The 3,325-nt window shown below is 45.5% G+C and overlaps 1 protein-coding gene across 1 annotated transcript in view; it reads right to left on the reverse strand.

The window, feature by feature from the left end:
- SRGAP3 (SLIT-ROBO Rho GTPase activating protein 3) overlaps positions 1–3,325 on the reverse strand; it is a 123,537-nt gene that overhangs the window by 101,007 nt on the left and 19,205 nt on the right. Inside the window, 1 exon segment of the mRNA XM_025050863.1 lies at positions 1,674–1,836. Coding sequence (XP_024906631.1) covers positions 1,674–1,836 — 163 coding nt within the window.

Raw genomic sequence — 3,325 nt, forward strand, 5'->3', positions numbered from 1 at the left:
TTTTTTTTTTCTGCACTATAGTTACCTTCCTTAATATGTTAGCTTATGCAAATATTAAACTTAGACTATGTTTCATAAACACAGCCCCAGGAGTAGACCAGAACATATTGTGAGGAGGGAGGGAACTAGCTTGCAATTAAAATTTTACTATAGAAGTTGTCTTCAGAGTGAATGATTGAAATACAGACCATGGAGAGATTATTATATTTCGAATCGACTAGTCATCTTCCTTGTGCTTCTAGCAATCCCAGGTCACCTAATCCCTAAAACTGGCACCTGACAAGGACAGATGAGATGGATTATTTTTGTAGTAATAGCCTCTTACATCCCTATAACAATAGCCAGCTTTCCTGAGCACTTAGTGCCAGGAGCTACTCCATGCTACTTGGGATTAAGAACCCTCTTAATCCTCCCAACAGTCCTGTGGAGATTTCTATCCTTATGCCACAAATGAGGAAACCGAGGCACAGAGCGTTTAAGGAACAAGCCCAAAGACTAATGATGGAAAGCTAATGATGGAACCATGATTATGAACCCAGGAATTTCAAGAATTCTGGACCAGAAGGCCACACCCTCCCTGAACCACTTCTCAGTAACACCTCCCTCCTTTACATGCACCGATTCATTTCACCCTCGCACTGCTACTGGGAAGTAGTGGATCTTAACCCCATTTGTGAGACAGAGAGGATGAGGCTCACGGAAGATAAATGACCTGCTCATTTTACAGAGGAGGAAACAGAAGTGAGTTCAGTTCTACAGACATTATGCAGCACCTAGTATCTGCCAGACACTATGTAAGGGACTTGCGGGAGACAGCGACCTCAGGGGCATAAAACGTGACTGCTCCCTCCACATTTGGCTTCTGGGCATTTATATGGGTAAAACCTTTCTGAAAGCAACCCAGCAGTCTGTTAAAAGACTTAAAAATAAGCAAACTTATAACCCTAAAATTCCTGTTGTAGACACTGATCTTAAAGGAATAGCCGTGAATGTGACAAAGATATATACACAACGTCGCTCACAGCAGCATTATTTATAAGAGTAAAAGAATGTAATAAGCTAAGTGTTCAACAATAAGAGATTGGTTAAATAAATTAGGGTTCATCTACATAATAAAACCTATGTAATCATTCAAAAATGTTATAGAAATATATTTTTTGACATGGGAAAATTCTGAAGTGTTATATAATGTTTAAGTGACATAAGCAGATAGTAAAATCATATATGCAGCCTGACTTCACTTGGGAAAAGTGCATATGTACACTGGAAAATGTAAAAATATGAGGACTCAGAGAAAATGTATTTGCATAAAGAAATACCTATGGCACCAAAGTGATTACTGCTGAGTGATAACATTTCAGGTGATTTTAATTTTTATGTGTGTGCTTATGTCCATTTTTCCAAATTTCTTACAATGAATGTGTACTGCTTACCTAACCATGCAAAGGTTATCTTTGTGGCAGTTGCAAAAATGGCTGAAACCACCAGCCATATGCAGGATTGAAACTCAGGGTCTGGGATGCCAAGTCTAGCCGTCGGCCCCTTGTACCCTTCACCATACCTGCCCTCCTGGTCCCACATTCCCCAAGCCACATTCCATCCTGGCTGGCACAGTGCTGCCACGGCCAGCCTGGGGAAGAGACCTGGGCAGGTCAGGTGGCCCACTTGCCCACCTTTTTGAAGAGTCTGATGACATCCTCACTGATCTGTGAGAGGCGGACGATGACATTGTTCATGAAGATGTCATTGAGGGTGGCATGGTCTCGGCTCTCCCGCCTGGTCTGATGCAGGACCAGATACCAGCAGTTCACGGGCGAGAGCAGGTACTGGTCTTTCCTGTGGAAACCAAGACAGCTCAGGTTGGCTTCATTGGAACTATCATCCAGACCATGTTCTACAGTGTCACCATGGCTCTTTAGACCCTCATGGGGCCCTTCCAGGCTGAATTTTATTCTAACACATTTACAGCTGAGGAAATGGATACCGTAAGAGCTGAAGTCATCCTCCCAAGGTCTCAGAGCAGTGCTGGGGCCAAAACCCAGGTCTTTGACTCTAAGTTCTATCCTGTCTACTCTCCCACTGCATGTGGCATTTGCTACATGCATCTCTCCCTTCTGGGAAGGGGCTGCCTTCCCCAGGGCTAAGAAATACTAAACCAATTATGTTTGAAATACTTGTATGAGTTCTAGAACTACGCATTGGAAAGAACAAAAGGTGGACCCTTCTCTTCCCCTTCCCTGCCTCTCCCAACTCCTGGGGTCCCCTCAGGCTCTTAACCCTTCTATACTCTCCCAGGGTCAGTTTTTGTCTCTTGGCATCTTGGAAACCCGTTCCTTTGCCCTTCAATGGAGCTGGAGTCCTGAAGGGTTTAAGGTTCTGTATTTGGGAGGAAGGATTAAGGAAAGCTGCTTTGAGTAAAGTACATGTAGGACAAATAAATCCTTGTCCTGTAATGACTGATAGATTCTTAGCATCTTCTAGCTGGGCATTATGCTAAAAAAGGGGTGTTCTCAAAGTGTGGTCCTCAGATCAACAGCAGCAGCATTGCCTGGGATCTTGTTAGATCCCAGATTCTCGAGCCCCACTCCAGACCTGCTAAATCAGAAACTCTAGGGGTGAGCCCAGCAATCCGGGTTTTAACCAGCCTTCCAGGGGATGCTGATTCAGGCTGAAGTCTGAGAGCCATCGATCACTATACTATTGTTTCCCAAAGCTTGAGAAATGGGATGTTTCTGAAAAATGAAATGAGGGAATAGATCTCTCTTATCTGTACTTTACCAAAGACCCCTCTGTTAGCCCCAGTAAAGGGTGTATATATCATATTCTCCAGGAAGAAAGAGGGAAGGGCAATTAGAAACTAAAATCAAACTCATAATCCCATGTGGCCATCTTGCCCTCTGTCGCTGACTCTTCCCTTCCTCTGCTTTCCAGGGTGCGAAGGAGATACTGGAAAGGCAGGATGTAGGGGGAGAGGCCCATCCTCCACTTGAGGGTGGTCGGCTCAAGGTCCCCCAGGCCTGCCTTCCTCCACCTGTGCCCTACGGGTAGGCCACCTCCGAGGGCTGGCCACAGTTACCTCTCAGCCTCCCACTGTCAGCGTTTTTGAGGAAGGGAATTTTGCTGACTCTCACTATGACCACATCGTCCTCCAAAAGCCAAGTGCAAGTGCTGGACGGTGCAGCCCCACGGGCCTCTGGGCACTCACAGTACCCCACCCTCACCTCACTCAACCCTGGGCTTGGAAAGGGTAGGGGAGGAGGGGCCACCTGACTTAGAGGAATTGTCTTTCTGTCACCAAACAGGCAAAAATCTGTCTAGGCAGCAG

This window comes from Pteropus alecto, unplaced genomic scaffold, assembly GCF_000325575.1.
Source record: "Pteropus alecto unplaced genomic scaffold, ASM32557v1 scaffold75, whole genome shotgun sequence".
Classification (NCBI taxonomy): Eukaryota; Metazoa; Chordata; class Mammalia; order Chiroptera; family Pteropodidae; genus Pteropus; species Pteropus alecto.